We start from the raw sequence: 24,761 nt of genomic DNA on the forward strand, positions 1-24,761 counted from the left end.
CCCATTGAGTTCCTCCAGCACTTTGTGTTTTGCTCTGAATTCCAACATCTGCAGTTCCTTGTGCCTCCACTTTTATATAATCATTAATGTTTATGTCAAGTCAAGTCAAGTCAAGTTTATTTGTCACATACACATACGAGATGTGCAGTGAAATGAAAGTGGCAATGCTCGCGGACTTTTGTGCAAAAGACAAACAACAAAACAACCAAACAAATTATAAACACAATCATAACACACATATTCTTTTACATAATAAATAATGGAAGGAAAAACGTTCAGTAGAGTTGGGGAGGAACTGCAGATGCTGGTTTAAACCGAAGACACACACAAAAAGCTGGAGTAACTCAGTCAATCAGGCAGCATCTCTGGAGAATAGGAATCGGTGACGTTTTGGATCGAGAAGATCTCAACCTAAGACATCACCTATTCCTTTTCTCCATGGATGCTGCCTGACCGGCTGAGTTACTCCAGCTTTTTAGTGTCTGTCTAATGTTTATGTCAGATATATTTTGGTCTCATCTTAGAAACTCTAATAATAGTTGAGGTTTGATCTAGATGTTCATGGAATCTCCACCAACAAGCTGGTGTTTTTAATTATCTTTGACATTCATCATTGGACCTGATGAAACAGGTTTTTGATCTGATCCTTTCGGTGTACCATTTATTAGCTCTGTTCTGGAGGACCGATTCTCCTGTGGAGACGTTAGAGATACAACGTGGAAACAGGCCCTTTGGCCCATCGAGTCCATGCCGACCATTACTCACCCTGTACACCAGCCCTATCCTGCATACTAGGAACAAGGTTTATTTAAAAACTGATGCTAATTAACCTACAAACCTGTACGAATTTGGAGTGTAGACAGAAACTGGAGCACCCGGAGAAAACCCACGCGGTCACAGGGAGAAAGTACAAACTCCGTACAGACAGAACCCGTAGTCAGGATCGAACCAGGGGTCTCTGGCACTGTATGGCAGCAACTCTACCACTGCACCACTGTGATGCCCCCAAGATAGACAATAGACAATAGGTGCAGGAGTAGGCCATTTGGCCCTTCGAGCCAGCACCGCCATTCAATATGATCATGGCTGATCATCCCCAATCAGTACCCCGTTCCTGCCTTCTCCCCATACCCCCTGACTCCGCTATTTTTAAGAGCCCTATCTAGCTCTCTCTTGAAAGCATCGAGAGAACTGGCCTCCACCGCCCTCTGAGGCAGAGAATTCCACAGACTCGCCACTCTCTGAGAAAAAGTGTTTCCTCGCCTCCGTTCTAAATGGCTTACTCCTTATTCTTAAACTGTGGCCCCTGGTTCTGGAATATAGTGTGGCGATAATTTGTGGTTCATCTTCATCACTTTGGTCGCCTATTTTTTGCAGTTCTTACCGCTGCTTCTAACATGCTGTTGTGTTACTCTATTTAATCAGGCTGTACCTCCCCTACTTTGCAGAGGAAGGGCTGTACCATATTGAGGTAGAAAATAGTTCTGCAGTTGTGAAATGAGCCATCCCCTACTGTATTTGCATGGCCAATTTCATCCAACATAGGATCCATATGTTTCTTGTCTGGGTTAGTATTTAGGCTGTTAGGATAAGTGCTTTGTGAAACTGAACAGAAATACAAATGAATAAAAATCATGCTACAGAATTGCAAAACATTGGCCAGACGTCAACTGGGAGTTTTGTGTGTGAAGATACTACGAAATAGGAAGACTATTGTGCCCTGGCTGGAGATGTGGTATGGTAGTACAAGAAAGATACTTGCACCGTCGGGTTAAATTACCTGGAGAGACGACAGAAACTAGGATGGAGTTCTACTGCATCTAGAATGCTATGGATGATCCTTGTTGAATATTTCAAGATACAGAGGGAAATTGACAGGGTAAATCGAGATGATTCGAGAATCCAGGACTGGGGAGAAAACTGAAATTTATTGCCAAGACTTTCAGCACCGAAACATAGAAACATAGAAATTAGATGCAGGAGTAGGCCATTCGGCCCTTCGAGCCTGCACCGCCATTCAATATGATCATGGCTGATCATCCAACTCAATATCCCGTACCTGCCTTCTCTCCATACCCCCCTGATCCCCTTAGCCACAAGGGCCACATCTAACTCCCTCTTAAATATAGCCAATGAACTGGCCTCAACCACCCTCTGTGGCAGAGAGTTCCAGAGATTCACCACTCTCTGTGTGAAAAAAGTTCTTCTCATCTCGGTTTTAAAGGATTTCCCCCTTATCCTTAAGCTGTGACCCCTTGTCCTGGACTTCCCCAACATCGGGAGCAATCTTCCTGCATCTAGCCTGTCCAACCCCTTAAGAATTTTGTAAGTTTCTATAAGATCCCCTTCTCAATCTTCTAAATTCTAGAGAGTATAAACCAAGTCTATTCAGTCTTTCTTCATAAGACAGTCCTGACATCCCAGGAATCAGTCTGGTGAACCTTCTCTGCACTCCCTCTATGGCAATAATGTCCTTCCTCAGATTTGGAGACCAAAACTGTACGCAATACTCCAGGTGTGGTCTCACCAAGCTTGAAAGTTGTTCAAGAAAGGAGTTGTTGAACCGAGGAAATGATGCTAAACTTGTTGTTAATGTCGACAATTTCCCATTAAGCAAAGGTATGAATTGATCAAGGGAGAAGGCTTAAAAATTGAGTTAGAAGTGATCTTGGAAGAAAGCTTGTTAGGGTGATAGATCCAAACAGCATGGAAACAGGCTGATGTTGGGATGGTCTAAAGCAATTATCCTAAGTAACATATCAGGAACTAAATGTATAAAATTAAACTCAATTTCAATTAGAATAGAGCAGGTAATAGAATTAGAATAGAGCAGGTATTTTTGGTACAGTAAGCGAGTGAGTGAAAAAACACAGCATCGCTGAGTTTACAATGTAAGGAGATAGACAAAAATGCTGGAGTAACTCAGCAGGTGAGGCAGCATCTATAGAGCAAAGGAAATAGGCAACGTTTCGTGTTGAGACCCTTCTTCAGCCGGAATACATTTCAGTCTGAAGGATGGTTCTGACCCAAGACCTCACCCCATCCTTTTTCTCCACAGATGCTGCCTGACCTGCTGAGTTACTCCAGCATTTCTGTGTCTCCCTTGTTTATTGGTGTTCGGTCTATCTCGTTTACTGGTGCATAGATATAGAGAGTTAGATGTAGCTCTTAGGGCTAACAGAATCAAGGGATATGGGGAGAACGCAGGAACAGGGTACTGATCCCCTTCCCATCAGAACTGCCCCCTCCATCGACTCTTTTAAGTCTAGACTAAAGACGTATCTATACTCCCAAGCCTTTCCAGACTCCCTCTGAGTGAGGGCTACATGTATATATGTATGTAGTCTGTTTTGTTGTGCTATTCTTATAACAAATGTAAAGCACTTTGGCCAACGAGAGTTGTTTTTTAAACATAGAACATAGAAATTAGGTGCAGGAGTAGGCCATTCGGCCCTTCGAGCCTGCACCGCCATTCAATATGATCATGGCTGATCAATGTGCTATATAAATAAATGTGACTTGACTTGATTCTGGATGATCATATTGAATGGCAATGCTGGCTCGAAGGGCCGATGGGCCTACTCCTGTACCTATTTTCTATGTTTTTATGTCACAAGTTAAGATCTTCTGGTCCTGGGATGCCAAGTGCCCCGTTCCTGTTCCGATGATCCAGAGTTTGAATGTTACATCATCTTCCCATTCTTTTCCCGCAGGTGAATTTGGTGAAGTCTGCAGTGGTCGATTGAAAATGCCTGGCAAAAGGGAGATCTGCGTCGCCATCAAGACTCTGAAAGCCGGCTACACGGACAAACAGAGACGAGATTTCCTGAGCGAAGCAAGCATCATGGGCCAATTTGACCATCCCAACATCATCCACCTGGAAGGGGTTGTCACTAAATGTAGGTCCAGGATGAGGCTGAGCACACAGGCTCCATATATTCACATAAAAATGACAGATGGAACACCGACTGACAAAAATAACGAGGGAGTAGCCCTGGAATACAAGTCATTAATCTTCATGGCAGATTTAAATGAGTTTATGGTGCAAATTGACATCCTATCCTTGGACAGCTTGTACTAAGATTTGCAGTGAAATTAATATCTCGGTCTATTTAGGCCAGGATATTTTTTTGAAACTGACAGACTTGGCAGGGTGTCATGGGATAGGTGAAAACAGATGGCAAGGAACTCGATATTACGCAGGAAAAAAACAATTCCTTTTTTCCCTTAAATTCCTGAAGCATATCTAAGGCGACCCGCGCTTGCTAGGATGAGAAATCGTAGACGGTCATGCTCAAGAATTCCTTTCTTCCCAAGTGACCAATGTGCTGAACTTCTCCAGATAAATGTGCACCATAAACCATTGCAATCCATCCAGGAAAAGAAAATCTACAATAGCAGGTTTTCAGTGCTTTTTATTTTCTTTAAACTGCCCTTTAAAATTTTGAAGAACATGAAATATGACCCACTGTGGCCCGTTGCTCGAGACCCAGCAGACAGTGTAGGCTATAATGAGCACTTTTTCCCCTAAGTGCCTGCTTTTCTAATGACTGCCACTTAATGCAGCATTCATCTCAGCTGCTGGTGTCAGGACTTTGATAGGAAGAATAAATGACAAATTAGTAAACAAAAATTAAAATGCAAATTAGCTCCCATTGTTTTCAGACTTGATTCCAAGCTGTCACTTCAGCACGTCTTATTCCCGACTTGAATATCCACCTGGACCTAAACAATTTGGATTACATGCCATGCATATAACCATATAACCATATAACAATTACAGCACAGAAACAGGCCATCTCGGCCCTTCTAGTCCATGCCAAACACTTACTCTCACCTAGTCCCATCTACCTGCACTCAGCCCATAACCCTCCATTCCTTTCCCGTCCATATACCTATCCAATTTATTTTTAAATGATAAAATCGAACCTGCCTCCACCACTTCCACTGGAAGCTCATTCCACACAGCTACCACTCTCTGAGTAAAGAAGTTCCCCCTCATGTTGCCCCTAAACTTCTGTCCCTTAATTCTCAAATCATGTCCCCTTGTTTGAATCTTCCCTACTCTCAATGGGAAAAGCTTATCCACGTCAACTCTGTCTATCCCTCTCATCATTTTAAAGACCTCTATCAAGTCCCCCCTTAACCTTCTGCGCTCCAATCCACGAACTTTAATATAGTCAGCTTTCCCTCGTTGTCTTGGTTTAGTTTAGAGATACAGCGTGGAAACTAACCCTTTGGCACACCGAGTCCGCAGTGACCAACAATCACCCCATACACTAGTTCTATTCTACACTCTACAGCCAATTTACATCACAATGAAAGTCATGAAAGGTGTTTTCTCAAAACCTAATGTCCTCAAATGGAGGAAGTAGCTTTTGTTATTGTGTATGGAATGCAAAGGAAATTATAATTGCTCATAGTTTTTGAATTTCTAATCATTTTTCTTTTGTGTAAAACTATTATTTAGTTTGGTTTATTTTGGAGATACAGCGTAGAAACAACCCCTTCGGCCCCCCGGTTCCACGCCCACCAGCGATCACCCCGTACACTCGCTCTATCCTACACACTGGGGATAATTGACTGAAGCCAATAAAACTACAAACCTGCAAATCTTAGGGATGTGGGAGGAAACCGGAGTTCCTGGAGTAAACCCACGTGGTCACAGGGAGAACGTACAAACTCCATACAGACAGCACCGCGGTGGGCGGTCGCGGTGGCGCCACGGTAGAGTTGCTGCCTTACAGCGAATGCAGCGCCAGAGAACCGGGTTCGATCCCGACTACGGGTGCCGTCTTCACGGAGTTTGTACGTTCTCCCCGTGACCTGCGTGTGTTTTCTCCGAGATCTTCGGTTTCCTCCCACACTCCAAAGACGTACAGGTTTGTACAGGCTTGGTAAATGTAAAAATTGTCCCTCGTGGGTGTCGGATAGTGTTAATATGCGGGGATCGCTGGTCGGCGCGGACCTGATGGGCCGAAGGGCCTGTTCTGCGCTGTATCTCTAAACTACCCTAAGCTAAACGCCGTCAGGATTGAATCCAGCGCTGCATGTCTGGAGCTGTAAGGCAGCTGCTCTACTACTGCACCACCATGCCACCCATTACTAAGTTCCATTGAAAGAGCTCCCAGACCTGAAAATCATACTATTCCTTGCAGATTAATCGTCTGAGTAACACAAGCATAAAACACAGTAGGGATAATTTACAATTTTTACCAAAGACAATTAACTTACGAACCTGTACGTCTTTGGAGCGTGGGAGGAAACCGGAGCTTGCCGGAGAAAACCTACGCAGGTCACAGGGAGAACGTACAAACTCTGTACAGATAGCTCCCGTAGTTAGGATCGAACCCGGGTCTCTGGCGCTGTAAGGCAGCAACTCTACCGCTGCCCCAGGTTGGAAGCAAAATATTTCGGTAGTGCCTTTTAAAAAGGATTATCCTAAGAAATGTATCAGGAACTAAGTGTGCAAAATCGGACTCCCTTTCAATTAGAATGGAGCAGGTATCGGTGGCACGCTAAGCGACTGAGTGAAGAATCACAGCATCGCTGAGTTTACAATGTAAGGAGGTAATTTTCACTGTTGCTACACTTGTTACAGTGATCTTTGGGGATCAGCAACATGGTGTGACTTATGTCTGAATCTCCTCCACTGCCAGTGTCAAAGAGTAGACCCAGCGAATAGACGCAGCTTCAAAGAAGACCTGTGAAATCAATTTGGCAACATGTCACGTCTTACGAAAAAAAAAGGTGCAATTATCTTCCCTAGAGCCAGCTAAAAGCACTGGTGGGAAAGCAGAGCTTATTTCAAGCAGCTAAACTCCAGAGACATGCTCAAAACTACACAAGACCTTGCAAACATATCACTAGTAAGGGTTAATTTGACAGATGGCGTCCAATGTGCTCAATAAATCATCCAGACTACCGTGCAACTAGGGCATAGCTTTTGACATTTTTAATTAAATTAGATCTCTCAAGATGAATGAACGTACAGCCACGGTAATTCTCTATATCTCATTTTCATCTCATTAATGGAAGTGTTTGGCAAGTAATTCTGTTTTGTTTTTTTGAAATTCTAGGTAAACCAGTAATGATCATAACTGAATACATGGAAAATGGGTCCTTGGATGCATTCCTCAGGGTAAGTCATCCATCAGACTCGGTAGAAAACGCATTTCTCAGGAACAGGCACTTTCTGAGCCGTGGGGTGGTAATCAGTAGTTTGTTGCGTTCCATGCACGAGGTGATCTTGCTTTGTGTTATTCGCAGAAGAACGATGGCCTGTTCACGGTGATCCAGCTGGTGGGCATGCTTCGAGGAATTGGCTCTGGAATGAAGTACCTCTCCGATATGAGCTACGTGCACCGAGATTTGGCTGCCCGCAATATCCTGGTGAACAGTAATTTAGTCTGCAAGGTGTCAGACTTTGGCATGTCCCGAGTTCTGGAAGATGACCCAGAGGCAGCCTACACCACACGGGTATGGACACACTAACGCAGATCGTTGTGTAGGAAAGAACTGCAGATGCTGTTAAACCTCAAACCGAAGATAGACACAAAAACCTGGAGTAACTCAGCAACGTCCGGCAGCATCTCTGGAAAGACAGCATGGCCGAAGAAGGGTCTGGTCCCAAAACGTCACCTATTCCTTTTCTCCAGCGATGCTGTCCGACCTGCTGAGTTACTCCGGCTTTTTGTGTCCATCTCATTGTTTGGAATTTTGTGCAAGGAATCAGTGCAAGATGATTAACAGCCAGAGGCAAGAGCACAGACCTCAACCTGATGATTGAATTCTTGCTTGCAGGGTGGAAAGATCCCGATCAGGTGGACAGCGCCCGAAGCGATTGCGTATCGCAAGTTTACTTCATCGAGTGACGCTTGGAGTTATGGCATTGTGATGTGGGAGGTCATGTCTTATGGAGAACGGCCTTACTGGGATATGTCCAACCAGGATGTAAGTTTACTTCATGTGAATTATTTGTGACCGGGGGGGGGGGGGGGGGGGGATAAAATAGTGGGCGTTGCCTCCAAATAATGCTACACTGATAAAATAATGGGCGGCACAGTGACACAGCGGTAGAGTTACTCCAGATTTCCAGAGACCCGGGTTCGATCCTGACTACGGGTGTTGTCTATGCGTAACCATATAACCATATAACAATTACAGCATGGAAACAGGCCATCTCGGCCCTACAAGTCCGTGCCAAACAACTTTTTTCCCTTAGTCCCACCTGCCTGCACTCATACCATAACCCTCCATTCCCTTCTCATCCATATGTCTATCCAATTTATTTTTAAATGAAAGTTTGTGGTTGTTTGTGCATTCTCCCTGTGACCATGTGGGTTTTCTCTGGTTGCTTGTTTCACCCCCCATTCTAAAGCCATACAGATTTGTAGGTTAATTGGCTTCTGTAAATTAAAGGGATCAGAATCTATTGCAGGAAGATGGAGCTGTGGTCTGCTATGATTTTGTTTAGATCACCCGAGCACTTGTTCCATCCTACATGCTGGGGACAACTTACAGAAGACAATTAATCTTCAAACCTGTACGTCTTTGGAAGGTGGGAGGAAAATTGAGCATCCGGAGAAAACCTTCGCGGTCACAGGGAGGACGTGCAAACTCCGTACAGACAGCACCCAGAGCCAGGATCGATCCCGGGACTCTGACGCTACGAGGCAGCAACTCTACCGCTGTGCCGCCCCGATCGTGAATGGCGGCACGCTGGCGCAGCAGTAGAGTTGCTGCCTCATCGTGTCGAGAGGTCTACACCAACTCCGTATAATTTGGTGTCATTTGTTCCCCCCAGGTGATTAAGGCAATTGAGGAAGGTTATCGATTACCTCCTCCCATGGACTGCCCAGTCTCCCTCCATCAGTTGATGCTGGACTGCTGGCAAAAGGAACGCAATGACAGACCTAAGTTTGTGCAGATTGTCAGCATGCTGGACAAGCTGATTCGAAATCCAAGCAGCTTGAAAAGAACCGCAGTGAACGAAAATACAAGGTCGGCTTTCTATTTAAATAAACATGTTGTTTGAGCTCAAAGACAGATTTCAGATATCACTCCTCAAATTATTTAATAGTGTCTATGTTGCCTGGGTTTCAGCAACTAAGTTACAGAGAAAGGTTGAACAAGTTAGGGCTTTATTCTTTGGAGCGCAGAAGGTTAAGGGGGGACTTGATAGAGGTTTTTTAAATGATGAGAGGGATAGACAGAGTTGACGTGGAAAAGCTTTTCCCACTGAGAGTAGGGAAGATTCAAACAAGGGGACATGACTTGAGAATTAAGGGACTGAAGTTTAGGGGTAACATGAGGGGGAACTTATTTACTCAGAGAGTGGTGGCTGTGTGGAATGAGCTTCCAGTGAAGGTGGTGGAGGCAGGTTTGTTTTTATCATTTAAAAATAAATTGGATAGCTATATGGATGGGAAGGGAATGGAGGGTTATGGTCTGAGCGCAGGTATATGGGACTAGGGGAGATTATGTGTTCGGCACGGACTAGAAGGGTCGAGATGGCCTGTTTCCGTGCTGTAATTGTTATATGGTTATGTGGTTTGTGTTGCAATAGTCAGTGTGAATGGCTTACTTCCAATTATACGCTACTTCTAATGAAGTAGAAATATTCAGCTGATATTTGTCTCAAAATAACTAGTGATTCTTATTGAAGGTAGACAAAAATGCTGGTGAAACTCAGCGGGTGAGGCAGCGTCTATGGAGCGAAGGAAATAGGCAACGTTTCGGGTAGAAACCCTTCTTATTGCTGCCATTAGTAAGCTAAAGTCAGTTATAGCATCAACCTCACTCTCATGCTCATTCATACTATCTTGTTCAGTCATAGACCTTGAACATTTGGGGTTCAGTTCCATTTGACATGCTCGAGTCCACAAGTTGTGGGCCGATAGGGATAGTGATATGAGATATTCAAGATATTTCAAGAGAGAGAGATTTAGCTCTTGGGGCTAAAGGAATCAAGAGATTTGGGGGGAAAGCAGGAACGGGATACTGATTTTGGATGTTCAAGCATGATGATCATATCGAATGGCGGTGCTGGCTGGAAGGGCCGAATGGCCTATTCCTGCACCTATTTTCTATGTTTCTATATTAAATCAAGATGGTATTGGAGGGAAGATACTAGCCTGGATGGAGGGCTGGCTGGAAGACAAAGATTGGGAATAAAAGGGGGCTTGTTCTGGTAAGCTGCCGATGATCAGCGGTGGTCCGCAAGGGTCGGTGCTGGGGTGCCACTTTTCACATTGCATATCAATGGTTTGGATGAGGCGATCGAAGGCCTTGTGGCCAAGTCTGCGGATGATACGAAGATAGATGGAGGCGCGAGGAGTGTAGAGAAAGCAGGGACTCTGCAGATGGACTTGGACAGGTTGGGAGAGTGGGCAAAAAGGTGGCAGATGGAATACAGTGTAGCAAAGTGTGCAGTCACGCATGTTGGTAGTGGTGATAAAGGCGTGGACTATTTTCCAAATGGGGAGAAAAATCAGAAATCAGTGGGGCAAAGGGACTTGGAAGTGCCGGACAGGATTCCCAAAAAGGTTATGGGATGAAGGCAGGATAATGGGATTGATGGGGAAAGATAGGTCAGTCATGATTGAATGGCGGAGTAGACTCAATGGGCCAAATGGCTTACTTCTGCTCCAATGAAACATGAACTCAGGAGATCCTACTTCTTCACTCAAGTATATGCACAGGATCCTAGGATACTTTTATGAAGATGGACAGTGAAATAATTTCCAGTTATTGCACAAGCTTTATTCTTTAAGCAACATTGTTCATCAAGACATTACCATTTGTGTGAACTTCCCTGCATGAAAATTGACAGCCTGTTCTGACGTTATAACAGGAAACTGCGTAACTGGGATGTCCTTCTACACACCGCTGACTGGTTAGCACGCAACAAAAGCTTTTCACTGTACCTCGGTACATGTGACAATAAATTAATTAAACAACTAGAAACCTTTTTGTTTTCCGACCATTAGCTACTCGCAAATTAAATCCCTAATTCTTAAAATTAATCCTTTATTTAATGAATTCAACAATGAAAAATAAGATTCAGTATTTACTGAGTGTGGGGGCTGTTGTTTGACTTTTATTAATGTTTTAGTAAGCCATATTTAATTATTTTGTGCCCGGTGAGATGTTAGGGGTGATTATCCACATAATGGATGGTTATACTGTACATGAGCACCACGAGGCAGGCCCTTTTTGCTGATGCCGTCGTTTTACACAGCAGTTACTGATCATTACGAGATATTATTGACCTTTACGAGTTGAATGGGTAACTACCACCTTGGGGCTATTAGTTGGCACATCTTCCTTCAAATTGACGTAATTGTGGCAGGCTGGAGGCCCACAACACATCCACATGATGTAAAGTAATCATTCAGAGAGTCTGAAGTTATCCAGTTGAATAGCTAAACCTGTAATCCTGTCTTGTCCCATATCCCAATGCATCCTGCATATCATATTCAATATTACATGTGGAGTATCGACTATGAATATCTGCTTCAGAGTTATAGAGTCACACAGCCACAGAGTGATACAGTGTGGAAACAGGCCCTTTGGCCCAATTTGCCCACACCGGCCAACATGCCCCAGCTACATTAGTCCCACCTACCCGCGCTTGGTCCATATCCCTCCAAACCTGTCCTATACAAATGTTCCTACATTTCTGCTCCTTGAAACGAAACACAATATCATCTGAAGATATATCAATTTTCATCAGTCATTTTAAAGTATTTCTAGAAGAGGTGACAGAATGGAAGATAACCTGATGAGTCAATGGGTTCTAAAGATAACATTGTAATGAGAAGTCTGAAGGCCATAAGATTTATATCATTTACCTGTTAGTATTATTCATGGGAAGCGCTGGCTTTCAGTACATATTGAGGCCTGAAAGAGGTTGGAAGACATGTCAAAAGACGTGCAGGTTTGTACGTTAAATGGCTTGGTAAAATTAAAAATTGTTCCTAGTGTGTGTAGGATAGTATTAATGTGCGGGGATTGTTGGTCGGCCCGGACTCAGTGTGCCGAAGAAACATAGAAACATAGAAATTAGGTGCAGGAGTAGGCCATTCGGCCCTTCGAGCCTGCACCACCATTTAATATGATCATGGCTGATCATCCAACTCAGTATCCCGTCCCTGCCTTCTCTCCATCCCCTCTGATCCCCTTGGCCACAAGGGCCACATCTAACTCCCTCTTAAATATAGCCAATGAACTGGCCTCAAACTACCCTCTGTGGCAGATAGTTCCAGAGATTCACCTCTCTCTGTGTGAAAAAAGTTCTCCTCATCTCGGTTTTAAAGGATTTCCCCCTTATCCTTAAGCTGTGACCCCTTGTCCTGGACTTCCCCAACATCGGGAACAATCTTCCTGCATCTAGCCTGTCCAATCCCTTAAGAATTTTGTAAGTTTCTATAAGATCCCCTCTCAATCTCCTAAATTCTAGAGAGTATAAACCAAGTCTATCCAGTCTTTCTTCATAAGACAGTCCTGACATCCCAGGAATCAGTCTGGTGAACCTTCTCTGCACTCCCTCTATGGCAATAATGTCCTTCCTCAGATTTGGAGACCAAAACCCGTGTTCACACTGTATCTCTAAAACTAAACCAACATTAAAACTATAACTTCATTGATATTAATTGACTGAGTTTTAAAAATAACTTTATTAATAAAACCAATTAGTTTTTTTATTTACGATCAACAATTTGAATTGATGACATCTAACCACCCCGCCTTAGTCTAGAATATAATTGTTCCGTGCAATAACGTCCTGTCTAAACGAGTATATTTTATGATTTTCTTTTTAAATGTTTGCATTTACAGACCTTCCACTGCGTTGTTAGATCCTGGCACACCTGACCTCTCTGCTTTGGACTCCGTTGACGACTGGCTTCAAGTTATTAAGTTGGACAGATACAAAGATAACTTCACAGCAGCGGGCTACACCTCTCTAGAATCTGTAGTACACATGAATCAAGAGTAAGTGTATCATGACTTGGAGTGAACTCTACAGTTGTCACAGAATTTCTGTTTACTTTAAAATGCTGCAGGGCGGCACGGTGGCGCAGCGGTAGAGTTGCCACCTTATAGCACCGAGAGACCCGGGTTCGATCCTGACGGTGGGCGCTCATCCGTACGTTCTCCCCGTGACCTGCATGGGTTATCTCCAGAAACTTTGGGTTCCCTTTTAAGAATAAGGGATAAGCCATTTGAAACGGAGATGAGGAAATATTTTTTAACACAGAGTCTGTTGAATTCTCTGCCTCAGTGGGTGGTGGAGGCCAGTTCTCTGGATGCTTTCAAGAGAAAGTTAGATAGAGCTCTTAAAGATAGCAGAGCCAGGGGATATGGGGAGAAGGCAGGAATGAGGTACTGATTGGGGATGATCAGCCATGATCACGTTGAATGGCGGTGCTGGCTCAAAGGGCCAAATGGCCTACTCCTGCACCTATTGTCTATCGAGTGTCTCCCACACTCGAAAGAACTGCAGGTTAGTCGGTTAATTGGCTTGGTAAAATATTAAATTGATCCTAGTGTCTGCATAGGGTAGTGCAGGGGATTGCTAGTCAGCACGAACTTGGTGGGCCGAAGGGCCTGTTTCCATCCTGTGTCTCTAAATCAAACAAAAAAAATTATACTTAAGTATAAATTTTAAGCTATTTGGATCACCTGTAAATTTCCTCATCAAAACTATATATTTAATCCTCTTATATGATATAATGACCCAGGAAAGAGAGTTTACCACATCGATCAATTGGATGCAGACACACGGATCTGCAGCAGCTCGTTTACAAGAAAAAATAACATTCAAATTGTAACTCAGAAGGTCAGGCAGCATTTCAGTTGACATGGATAGATGACAGTTTGAATCGGGACCCTTCAGACTAGTAAGGGGAAGAGCGCTGAATAATAATCTGAGGAAGGACATTATTGCCATAGAGGGAGTGCAGAGAAGGTTCACCAGACTGATTCCTGGGATGTCAGGACTGTCTTATGAAGAAAGACTGGATAGACTTGGTTTATAGTGCATTTCGTTGTCTCTGTACTGTACACTGACAATGACAATTAAATTGAATCTGAATCTGAATCTGAATACTCTCTAGAATTTAGGAGATTGAGAGGGGATCTTATAGAAACTTACAAAATTCTAAAGGGGTTGGACAGGCTAGATGCAGGAAGATTGTTCCCGATGTTGGGGAAGTCCAGGACAAGGGGTCACAGCTTAAGGATAAGGGGGGAAATCCTTTAAAACCGAGATGAGGAGAACTTTTTTCACACAGAGAGTGGTGAATCTCTGGGACTCTCTGCCACAGAGGGTAGTCGAGGCCAGTTCATTGGCTATATTTAAGAGGGAGTTAGATGTGGCCCTTGTGGCCAAGGGGATTAGAGGGTATGGAGAGAAGGCAGGTATGGGATACTGAGTTGGATGATCAGCCATGGTCATATTGAGTGGCGGTGCAGGCTCGAAGGGCCGAATGGCCTACTCCTGCACCTAATTTCTATGTTTCTATGATTCTATAAGTGGGGGCAGAACAGAGTGATAGGTGGGATAGGCACAACATGCTGGAGTAACTCAGTGGGACAGGCAGCATCTCGGGAGAGATGGAATGGGTGATGTTTCCACTTGAGACCCTTCAGACTGGCACAGTTGAGGGGGACAACAGCTAGAGATGAGTACTTTGTAGTGGATGAGGATATGCGAGATATTGATAACAGTGTGAGGGTATACTAATATGCTAAATGCCACGTGTGAAAAGGTGAATATATCCCCAGGTCCTGACGGGATCTATACCAGGTTGTAGAGAGAGGAAAGAGAGGAAATTGCTGGGGCCTTGATCTTGAGTCAAGATCTGTATCTCCTCTTACCACAGGCCATGTCTTGGAGGACTGGGAAATAACCTGTGTTGTTCTTTTATTTAAGAAGAAAAATAAAGATACACCAGAATATTATGATCCAGTGAGCCCCATGTCAGTGGTGGCGAAGTTATTGCAGAGGATTCTTCAGGATACGAATTGCTTGCATTTGGAAGAGAATGGGTTAATAAAGGACAATCAGCATTGCTTTGGGCAGGACAGGTCATGACTCATAAAGTTGATTGATTTGTTTTGAAGAGGATAAGATAAGGAAGTGGTTGTTGTCTGCATGGAGTTTCAGGCCAATAGGCCCATCATGGTACACTGACCAAATTTAATTTACAATTGATTTTTCCCACCCTCTTGATTGTATTCATTCTTTGAGTATGGATATCACTGGCAGCGAGAAATTTTTTGACCGTTCTTGATTGCCCCTCAACTGAACCCAATTATGGGTCAACAACATTGATGGGATTATGGATTTAGACTCATATGGGTCACACCAGGTAAAAATGGCAGATTTTGTTACATAAACATCATTAATTTAAAAATGTTTTTGCTTTAAATGCCACTCTGGAGATTTCATAGTTATCAATATGAAGACAAGCTTTATTTCTCTATTGAATTTTTAAGTACCCCTGCTGATCTCCCCTCCCCCAACTGTTATGGTGGGATTCAAACTCCAATAATCTATTCACTATACCACCATATGTACCCAACTTGTTGTCATGGATAGGATATTTTCCATTCTCCTTCTGCCCAGAATCTGTGCGTACCTTTGCCTGTAGGTGCTTTTATTTCCAAGCTAAACAGATTATAGGTACACAAAAATGCTGGAGAAACTCAGCGGGTGCAGCAGCATCTATGGAACGAAGGAAATAGGCAACGTTTATTTTTCTATTGAATTTTTTAGTACCCCAGGTGTGGAAACGTTGCCTATCTCCTTCGCTCCATAGATGCTGCTGCACCCGCTGAGTTTCTCCAGCATTTTTGTCTACCTTCGATTTTCCAGCATCTGCAGTTCCTTCTTAAACAGAATAAAGATGATATCCGGTGGGATACATCCTGTGGAGTCTGTGTACACGGATTTAATTTTCGACCTACTGGGTTGTTTAGTTTAGTTTAGAGATACAGCGTGGAAACAGGCCCTTCAGCACACCGAGTCCACGCCGACCTGCGACCATCCATACACTCGTTCTATCCTTCACTGTAGGGACAATTTACAGAATGAAATCAACCTACAAACCTGCACGTCTTTGGGGAGGGGGAGGAAACCAGAGCACCCGGAGAAAACCCATGTGGTCACGGGGAGAACATACAAACTCTTGTACGGCCCAAACCCGTCGGCAGAATCGAACCTGGATCTCTGGCGCCATAAGGCTGCAACTCTACCACTGCATCACTGTGCCACACAAAGTTGGTACAAAACCCAGAAATGATTACCTTGGGATTAAAGGCAATATTCCTTTGCTGTAAAGTCAGCTGTGCCTTAGTGGGAATAACGTCACCAAAACTCCAAATGAAATCAAATGGTGCAAGCTGTAGAGAATAGCAGCATCCAATGGTATGGTGTACAGGTCTATGGTAACAGAACACCGTACCATTCATTATGTTATGTTATGGTACACATAACCATATATAACCATATAACAATTACAGCACAGAAACAGGCCATCTCGACCCTTCTAGTCCGTGCCGAACACGTATTCTCCCCTAGTCCCATATACCTGCGTTCAGACCATAACCCTCCATACCTTTCCCGTCCATATAACTATCCAATTTATTTTTAAGTGATAAAAACAAACCTGCCTCCACCACCTTCACTGGAAGCTCATTCCACACAGCCACCACTCTCTGAGTAAAGAAGTTCCCCCTCATGTTACCCCTAAACTTCTGTCCTTTAATTGTCAAGTCATGTCCCCTTGTTTGAATCTTCCCTACTCTCAGTGGGAAAAGCTTATCCACGTCAACTCTGTCTATCCCTCTCATCATTTTAAAGACCTCTATCAAGTCCCCCCTTAACCTTCTGCGCTCCAGAGCATAAAGCCCTAACTTGTTCAACCTTTCTCTGTAACTATGCATTTGAAAAGAGCAGTTTTCTGATTTTGTTTACCCGTTTCCACAGCGACCTGGTCCGAATTGGAATCACAACAGCGGTGCATCAGAACAAGATCCTGAGCAGCATCCAGGGAATGAGGGCCCAGGTGCAGCAGCTGCAGGGAAGGATGGTTCCTGTCTGAGCCAGCGCTAAAACTCAATGAAATTTGTTTACCTCATCCATGCACTTTAACAGGAAAAAAAACTGCACTTTTTAAATAAAAACTCTTAATTGTTGCCCTTTGGTATACGGATATTTTGTCAGTGGTTTTGCCTGATTTGAGGACAGAATGCTGAACTTCACGATCGTCACGGAGACCTTCGTCCAACTAAGTGAAGACCGGATCAGATGTACATTTGTTTTTGAACTCCTGTTCCTCATTGGATAAACAATTACGAAGGAGCCAATCTGTTGATGCCATTATCCACACCACGCCCGCAATGAATTTCTCAAAATTATCACTGGATACAAGATTACTTTTCACACGGCTTGCTAACGAAGGATTTGTTAAAGCGGATTTGAAGCTCTACAACAAGACATTCCTGCAGACATCGTCCTGACTGGAGGGGCGCATCGTGAATGGCCAATTTCTTCCAATGACTGCATCCCAAGTGGAGGTTTCTGAAAACTGTCCTTCCGAAACTTTGCTGAATTGAGCAGGGCAGCCTTGTGGATTACAGTTTGAAAGATAGTGACTTAGACTGCAATGTAACATAGAGTGATTGCCAACACATAATGTGGTGATTCTTTCCTTGGAGAAATGTCTAGATAGTTTTTAATAGAACAGATGGCCATCATATGTTGATGAAGGAAAAGACAATTAACAATGAACTGACTTCATTGCAACATACAACAAAAGATTATGAGGTAAAAAATTTTTTTACTTTGACCAAACTTAAGTCATTAAAATCATATGATCATTTGAAGTTGGGGAACTTACTGCAGTATATTCTGATGTCTGTAGGCTTTGGTTGCCAGTCAGCAGGCAGTGGAGGCCAATTCTCTGGATGCTTTCAAGAAAGAGTTAAGAGCCTGTCCCACCAGCATGCGACTGCACGTGGCGAGCGCGACCTAACGTGGTCGCTTGAGCCGTACGGCCTCGCGGGGCCGGTCCCACTTCGATCGGCAGAGCCGTATGGAGTGCGGGGCTGGTCCCCACACCGCGCGGGGCTCCGAAAAACTGACACTATCCAAAAATCCCGCACGGCAACGGCCTGCCCGCAGCCGCATTGAGGCCGTACGCACCGCCTCGCGGGCATCGCAGCGTCTCGATGCTGTACGCAGCGTCTTGAGCGTGTGGCGCCTGAATGCACGATGACGTCATCGCCCGGCGTGCCGTTGCGTGATGACGTCACCGACCGACGCCGTGCGACGTCCAAATTCAGTCGGCCCACCTCCTGTCCAGCTGATTGGTGAGTATGATGTCGGGACCAGCTCCAGACGGCTCCGCGGTTGGAAGTGGGACCAGCCCCGCGAGGCCGTACGCCTCAAGCCACCACGATTGGTCGCGCTAGACGCATGCAGTCGCATGCTGGTGGGACAGGCCCTTTAGATGGAGCTCTTAAAGATTGCAGAGTCAAGGGATGTGGGGAGAAGGCAGGAACGGGGTACTGAATGGGGATGATCAGCCATGATCACAGTGAATGGCAGTGCTGGCTTGAAGGGCTGAATGGTCTACTCCTGCATCTATTGCCTATTGTCTAAATCTCTCCTGAGTGTCAGGGGGCATTATTAGGTTACATGCCCAGTGTTTCCACATCACCCTTTGCTTAGCTTAAATGTGGCCAATGTTTTATACCTACTAAATTGTCTTGATGCTGTCTGGATCCAATTCTCTATCCAGTACGAGGTTTAAAAACTGCCAAGTTTTCCTTGCAATGAAATCATTATAGTGTGGCCAAACCAACTATGTGCCAAAGACGGAGAAAATGTTGGAGTGACTCAGCGGGTCTGGGTTACTTTGGAGAAAATGTATAGGTGACGTTTCAGGTCGGACTCATAGCAGGGAGAGCTGGGAAACAAAAATCTGGGAGAGAAGAAGAGACGGGCCACATCGTGACCTCAGGTGAGGGGGGGGGGGCTCCCAGATAGGCATGTTGTTGGTTGGAAGCAGGTGTGATCCCAAAAGAAGTAGATAGATGCAAAATATAAAACGTGTTGAAGGAACTTTGGTGCTGAAGGAGAAGAAACCAATGCAAGGGTCTCTCCCATCAGGCAAAATATATAGAAGTGTGAAAATGCACACCTCCAGATTCAGGGACAGTTTCTTCCCAGCTGTTATCAGGTGACTGAACCATCCTACCACAACCAGAGAGCAGTCCTGAACTACTAGCTACCTTATTGGTGACCTGAGGACTATCTTTCATTGGTTATTACTGGCTTTACCTTGCACTAAACGTTATTCCCTTATCATGTAAACGGCTCGATTGTAATCATGTATTGTCTTTCCACTGACTGGTTAGCACGCAACACAAGCTTTTCACTGTACCTCGACACACGTGACAATAAACTAAACTAAAGTCAGCTAGAGTTCAGGGGGAAAAGGAGTGACGTGGAAATAGTGGGGGGGGGGGGGGGGAGGTCATATGTGATAGGAACAGAATTAGGCCATTCAGTCCATCAAGTTTACTCTCCCATTCAATCATGGCTGATCAATCTCTCCCTTCTAACCCCATTCTCCTGCCTTCCCATAACCCCTGACACCTGTATTAATCAAGAATCTATCTACCTCAACCATAAAATAGTCCATCCAGACAGCCTTCTGTTGCAAATAATTCCACAGATTCACCACCCCCCGACTAAAGAAATTCCTAGACTTTCCAACTAGAGGAAACATCCTCTCCCCATCCACTCTATCCAAGCCTTTCACAATTTGGTTTGTTTCAATGAGACCCACGCCCCTCCCCCCCGCCCCTTCCTCTCTTCAAAACTCCCATTGTGTACAGGCCCAGCGCCATCAAACACTCATCATATGTTAACCTATTCATTCCTGGGATCATTCTTGTAAACCTCCTCTCGACCCGCTCCAGAGCCAGGACATCCATCGTCAGATATGGTGCCAAAATTGCTCACAACATTCCAAATGCAGCCTGACCAGTGCCTAAAGGCCCTGTCCCACTTACGTGTCCCTGGCACGCAAATTACATTACCTCATCGTCGCGTTGAGGCGCACGGGCTTCATATGGCCGCGCGGGGCCGGTCCCACTGAGAAGCGTGGAGGGGTATGTAGTTGTGCTCCGAAATTTTGAAACAAACAAAATCTTCGCGCGCCACCGGCTGTCGCATAACTGACGGCCAAAGTGGGACAGGCCCAAGACCCCGGCGTGACGCAATGTCTCACCTCCAACAGCAGCAGAAGCGGGCAAACGATCGCCGAGCTCGGCCTGGGGCTCACGGCCGTTGCGGTCCGGATCCGCCCCCACTTCTACTCCTAGAGCGGGGCCAAGAAAATTGAAGATGGACACAAAATGCAGGAGTAACTCAGCGGGACCGGCAGCATCTCTTACAGACTGAAGAAGAGTCTCGACCCGAAACATCACCCAATGCTTGTCTCCCGAGATGCTGCCAGGCCCACTGAGTTACTCCTGCATTTTGTGTCCCTCTTCAAATGACGTCATGCGCTCCAGGCGGCTGTGTGGACGCATGAAGTCGCGCCTCAACTCGACCACGAGGTCACGTAATTAGCGTGCCAGGGACACGTAAGTGGGACAGGGGCTTCAGAATTACATCCCTGTTTTTCCAATCTACCCTCTTGAAATAAAGCCTACAGGAGAGAAAGAGAAAAAGGGGGTTGTTTGTAGAAATTGCCTAAAATTGCCATATGCAATATATATGCAATATGCTGCCTACATTAGTAGGGATTCAACTCTATCTACAAAGGAAGGCCAGCCTGAACCAAGTGCTTAGTAAAACATCTCAGAAACCACAAGGCATCAGAGAAAGGTCGATCATTCTTACTTTGTACAAGAGCATTGGAGCACTCAGTTCATTATATTCTTGCAAATTAAATGGGTCAGAACTGCACTGGATTTCTTGTGCAATAATCATATCAATTCCCATGTGTTCTTTTTATGAAACTGCTCGGTAATGAGTTTTGACATTCCATCTGAAATTTCATCCAATAATAAAAATAGCTCCATTCTTTTCCTCCACCCTAAAAATCACAAAGGAGAGTTCACCCAGTACAGTTTGTACGTATTGATTGAATCAATGAAATGGCCCCGGCATGTCTCCCTCTCCCTGAGTGTCTCATCAGGTGGTTACATTGGCATCCAGACCCACATTCGTGGCCATAGAGTGATACAGTGTGGAAACAAGCCCTTTGACCCAACTTTCCCACCACGACTAACATGTCCCATCTACACTAGTCCCACCTGCCCATTTTGGCCCATATCCCTCCAAACCTGTCCTATCCATGTACCTGTCTAACTGTTTCTTCAATGTAGTCCCTGCCTCAACTGCCTCCTCTGTCAGCCCATTCCATACACTCACCACCCCTCCTGTGAAAAAGTTACCCCTCTGATTAGTATTAAATCTTTCCCCTTCACGTTAAACCTATGTCCTCTGGTCCTCGATTCACCTAGTCTGGGCAAGAGACTTTATGTATCTACCCAATGTATTCCTCTCATGATTTTATACACTATTATAAGATGCCCCCTCATCCTCCTGCGCTTCAAGGAATAGAGGCCCACAATACTCAACCTCTCCCTGTAGCTCAGACCCTAGAGGCCTGGCAACATCCTCATAACTGCCTTGCCTGAACAGTGAGCACAACAGCCACTTCCATTAGTGGTGGAGGATTTGGGAGTAGGGACAACACAAACACTCGCCATGTAATAAAAAGGAACCGCAGATGCTGGTTTATATCAACGATAAACACTGAATGCTGGAGTAACTCAGGCAACATCTCTAAAGGGAATGGATAGGTGGCATTTCGGTTCGGAACCCTTCCTCAGACCCATTGCAGGAGGGGAGTGGGGAAAAGTGGATGGGCAAAGGATTTCCAGATGGGCAAAATGGATGGCGATCACGGCTGGATGCTTTTTCTCCTCTGGAACCAAAGCAATTCAAGATTACTTAATTGCCTTCTTGGGCAGAGACCACCTCACACGGTGAAGGTTGCAAGTCAAATAAGACGCAACCTCCTGTCTGAGTGCCTTAGCTTTTCAGTTAACATTTTCAGCTAACATTTGTTGAAACCAACTATTTATAATTTTAGAGAAGAAATATTGAAGCTACTATTTTGCTGTTTCTAACAGAAAATTTGACTTAGTGGTAAAGCGTGGAAACAGGCTCTTCGACCCACCGGCCGAAACCTACCTGAAGTTTTACGACTCTAGTTATGACCTCTTCATAATCTTTGTCTATGCCAAACAGAATCCTAAACAGTCTTAAAGTTCCATTGAACTCAATCAGAATAGATTGGGAAGACACACCCCCAGAGTCTCTTGCCCAGAGTTGGGGAAATTGAGAAGCAGAGGACATGGTTTAAGGTGGGGGGGGAGGGGGGAAGGGGGGGGGGAGGAGATGTAATAAGAACCTGAGGAGAAACTTCTTCAAGCAGAGAGTGGAAGGTGTATAGAATGAGCTACTGAAATTTAGGAATCATTTAGGCTGGTGAATGGATAGGACAGGTTTAGAGGGATATGGACCAAACTCTGGCAGGTAGGACAAGTCTAGATGGGACAAGTTGGCCGGTATGGGCAAGTTAGGCCAAAGAGCCTGTTTCTATGCTGTAAGACTTTATCGTCTTTAGGGGAGAAAGGGAATGTAATCTACATCCCCTTTCATTAAATGCACTAATGTGGCCCAGTGTATTAGTGACTGCAACTAGGAATTATGTTTTCAAAAAGTTCCCTAGTTCCCTTTAAGAACTTGATTTCCGGGGGGGGGGGGATACAAAAATCACATGATTTGTACTCATTGTGATTAAAAGTAGTGACATTGATTGATGACAAATTTGGGATTATATCTCGTCGATAAAATTGTTTCATACGAACAATATTCTATAAAGATGGATTTGAAAGAGAAATAGTGATAAACCAAACAAGACTGATCTAATCTTTGAATATAATGTGCCATCATCATTACTGCATTATGCAAGAAGAAAAATATAATAATTTATTATCCCTTTGCTTTGCTTCAGAATCAATTGAACTGCCGAATAACCTCATGTTAAGTACTGGGAAGTCGGAACAACAATGAACATGGAAAATCCCACAGTGGCTATTCCCACGAAGATCAGAAACAAGGAAGGAACTTAGCTTCAACAAAACACCAGCTTCAGACAAGCCCAAATTCAAAGCAAAAAAAAAAACAAAAAAAAAACACTAAGAAGGGGAAAACTCTCACAAGCGTACAAAAGTTCAGCATCTGTTCTGGAAAATCACGAGTGGAATGTACTGTGTAGGATAACTAAACTTTGTGGACTTCTGCATGTCACTGCTATGCCTAATGTGACAACCTGTTCAAAAATACTGTTATTAGCTATTAATAATGTATGGAATCTGCTATATAGGAACAGATCCGTGGACTTGTCACCGAGTTGTACATGTGTGTTTTATTGAAGTAGCATTTCAAACTGTGCCATTAGATCCCATCATTGTTTTATATACATTTGATAATGTCAGAAAACTCTCAATCACGTGACAGCTTTGGTCATTTTTTTCCTTTCGGGCCATCTTGCTCGAAATGTTAGCAGTTTAGTGCATACATTTGTTATAACAACACAATTATAACATCATTATCTCAAAGATGTCATGAACTGTAACTGATATTTTCATTTACATTTTAACATCCTTCAGTCCTGAGCAGTATTCTCTTAAATGCTAATTTTAAACAAATGACATAGATCTATTTTTTGTATTCTTGTTTGAACACAATTGAGTAAAAGCAAGACCGGCTGTGGTCTTCTGAATTAAAAAAAATGTACAGTGTATTTTAATTTAGTTCAAACTGGAATCCTTCTAGCAGTCCAATATTTTATTTTCCTTTATACCATTTTTTTTCGATGAGTTAGGCATAGATTAAATTTTTTTTGCCGTTTCATTTTTGTATTTTTTTAATTTGAATTTTAGGTACATGTAACTTATGTCATTTATTTATGGTCTTGAGAATCTTTTTGTACCTAGTTTGTACATTGTAAAATAATAGTTACAAAATGGTGCACAGAGAGTGTACACAAAATAAAGTAGTTACAGCACAGTTCTTGGTTTGGGAGAATGATTAATACACCATTGGTTTTTATGCTTTGATTCTTTGCAATACTAGTTCCCGTTCTAATCTAGGCCACGAGTGAGATAGAGGACTCCTTGCTGCTGGTGGTGCAACATTAGAAACATAGAAACATAGACAATAGGTGCAGGAGTAGGCCATTCGGCCCTTCGAGCCCGCACCGCCATTTAATGTGATCATGGCTGATCATCCAACTCAGTATCCCGCACCTGCCTTCTCTCCATACCCTCTGATCCCCTTAGCCACAAGGGCCACATCTAACTCCCTCTTAAATATAGCCAATGAACTGGCCTCGACTACCCTCTGTGGCAGAGAGTTCCAGAGATTCACCACTCTCTGTGTGAAAAAAGTTCTTCTCATCTCGGTTTTAAAGGATTTCCCCCTTGTCCTTAAGCTGTGACCCCTTGTCCTGGACTTCCCCAACATCGGGAGCAATCTTCCTGCATTTAGCCTGTCCAACCCCTTAAGAATTTTGTAACTTTCTATAAGATCCCCTCTCAATCTCCTAAATTCTAGAGAGTATAAACCAAGTCTATCCAGTCTTTCTTCATAAGACAGT

General features: G+C 44.1%; 1 protein-coding gene across 1 annotated transcript in view; it reads left to right on the plus strand.

Annotated features, from left to right (window-relative positions):
- Positions 1–24,172, plus strand: part of epha4a (eph receptor A4a) — a 138,653-nt gene extending 114,481 nt beyond the window's left edge. Inside the window, exons 11-18 of the mRNA XM_055646415.1 lie at positions 3,714–3,899; positions 7,080–7,141; positions 7,270–7,479; positions 7,804–7,953; positions 8,807–9,003; positions 12,841–12,996; positions 16,997–17,836; positions 23,115–24,172. Coding sequence (XP_055502390.1) covers positions 3,714–3,899; positions 7,080–7,141; positions 7,270–7,479; positions 7,804–7,953; positions 8,807–9,003; positions 12,841–12,996; positions 16,997–17,111 — 1,076 coding nt within the window. The 3' untranslated portion in view covers positions 17,112–17,836; positions 23,115–24,172. The remainder of the gene's footprint in view (positions 1–3,713; positions 3,900–7,079; positions 7,142–7,269; positions 7,480–7,803; positions 7,954–8,806; positions 9,004–12,840; positions 12,997–16,996; positions 17,837–23,114) is intronic.
- The last annotated feature ends 589 nt before the right edge of the window (positions 24,173–24,761 follow it).

Source organism: Leucoraja erinacea, chromosome 14 (assembly GCF_028641065.1).
Source record: "Leucoraja erinacea ecotype New England chromosome 14, Leri_hhj_1, whole genome shotgun sequence".
NCBI classification, from domain to species: domain Eukaryota; kingdom Metazoa; phylum Chordata; class Chondrichthyes; order Rajiformes; family Rajidae; genus Leucoraja; species Leucoraja erinaceus.